Here is a 1,923-nt window from a genome sequence, read left to right on the forward strand (position 1 = left end):
TACATTTGTGTCTCTGTGTCCTCAGCACTTTGCAAAATGGCTTGTACATAGTAAACTGATCTGAATACTGTCAGCCACTGGTAGACTTTTATAGAGTTTATTCTCTGATAGTTCTCACCACCAAAATAGTTACTGGCACTGAACATGGCCAAAGGAATGCCTCACCACAGAGAAAGGTAGGGCTCCATTTCAGTGTTCTTGCAGACAAGCCCTCAGGTAGTGGTGTCTGAGGTGTGTCAAAGCTGGTACATCATAATCACACTAAATCATTCACATCTGTATCCCTTAATCCATGTGAATCCCTCTCACACACTTACATTCTCAATGCCCACAGAATATCACAGAATTCAAATCACAGAATCTGTGTTAAAGGTAACCTTAAGGAGGTCAGTGTGCAGCTCACAGCCTCCTTCTCCACTCCAACCATTGTTTTTCTGCTTGGAGAATTCAATGTACGTGTTTATGTCCTTCAGCTTGCTAGTCCTTCTAGTCCAACCCATACCTGAACATCCCTCCCAAAGCACTCCTCCAGCCTCTGCTTGGAGCACAAATCTGAAAACAGCTACCACATCAGGATCTTAGATGAAAACTGACAGCGATCACTAGGACCCTGAGAAAAGGAAGAATGTCCTGAAAGACCAGGCCCATCTCAACCGTAATCCTCCAGAAATCCCCCTACTGTGCTAAAGATCCAGGGGTTCAGGCCCCCTTCACTTTACAAAGTTCAGGTGATGATGGCAAAGAATAATAAACGTGCAGAATAAGACACATTTTTGAATGAAGTCAATATAAGAATTTGTTTTCATTGATTTACATATTTGTAACAAAGGTTTGGTTCTCTTTTTCCTTCAGGGCAGGAGGTGGAAGAACAAATAAAAATGTTTGATAGTTGAAAAAGATAAAATTTAATTTAAAAAAAAAAACAAAGGTCATGAAGCATCTCTTAACTCACCAAAAAGGAAGTCAAGCAAACCACTGGACCAGGTAAAGACTTCAAAAGTGTTTTGTTACCTTGTGCCTCAGGGCTCCCATCACCTCTTTGTTCCTCAGGGTATAGATAAAAGGGTTGAGCATAGGGGTTACAACTGTATAGAACAAGGAGACAATTTGGTCCGTGTCCTGAGTAGCATTGGCTCCAGGTTTCATGTAGGCAAGAGTTACAGTCCCAAAGAAGAGTGTGACAACCAGTAGGTGGGAAGAGCAAGTAGAGAAGACTTTTTGGCGGCCCTGAGCAGAGGCTACCCCAAGGATGGTAATCAGGATGCAAATATAGGAAAACAGGATCAGTGCAAAGGGAGTCATGATAAACAGCAGGGTGACACCAAGATTCCCAACCTCACCCCAGAATGTGTCTCCACTTGCCAGTCTCAAAACAGGCAAATTGTCACATAGGAAGTGGTGAACAATGTTGGTGCCATGGAAGGGCAAGGTAAAGATGAATATGGAGTGGGTGGTGCCTGTGATGAGGCCCATCAGATAGGAAGCACCCACCATACCCACACATGCCTGACGCTTCATCAGCATGGCATAATGCAGGGGCTGACAAATGGCAGCATAACGGTCATAGGCCATGGCAGTGAGCAGGCAGCACTCAGCAATGCCAAAGAGGGCAAAGAAAAACATCTGGGTGAAGCAGCTGGCAGGAGAGATGGCAGGATGTGAGGACAGCAGGTCAGTCAGCATCCTAGGCACAATAGTCGTAGTATAGAGAATCTCTATCATAGAGAGATGTCAAAGGAAGAAGTACATGGGAGTGCAAAGGGCCGAGTCCAGCAGGGTAAGGGTGATGATCAGGGAGTTGCCCAGCAAGGTGACCAAGTACACGAAGAGCACTCCCCAAAAGAGGGCACTCTGGTAGGCCCCCAAATATGAGAATCCCAACAAAATTAACTCAGTCACTGTTGTCCCATTAGCATCATCCAT

At 44.9% G+C, this 1,923-nt stretch overlaps 1 protein-coding gene across 1 annotated transcript; it reads right to left on the bottom strand.

The window, feature by feature from the left end:
• Window positions 1-993: 993 nt before the first annotated feature.
• LOC110211071 (olfactory receptor 10P22-like) lies at window positions 994-1,923 on the bottom strand. Its single transcript, XM_020990266.1, is given in 1 exon segment — window positions 994-1,923. A coding segment is annotated over 1 exon segment (930 nt).

Source organism: Phascolarctos cinereus, unplaced genomic scaffold, assembly GCF_003287225.1.
Source record: "Phascolarctos cinereus isolate Bilbo 61053 unplaced genomic scaffold, phaCin_HiC Scaffold_1;HRSCAF=81, whole genome shotgun sequence".
NCBI lineage: Eukaryota > Metazoa > Chordata > Mammalia > Diprotodontia > Phascolarctidae > Phascolarctos > Phascolarctos cinereus.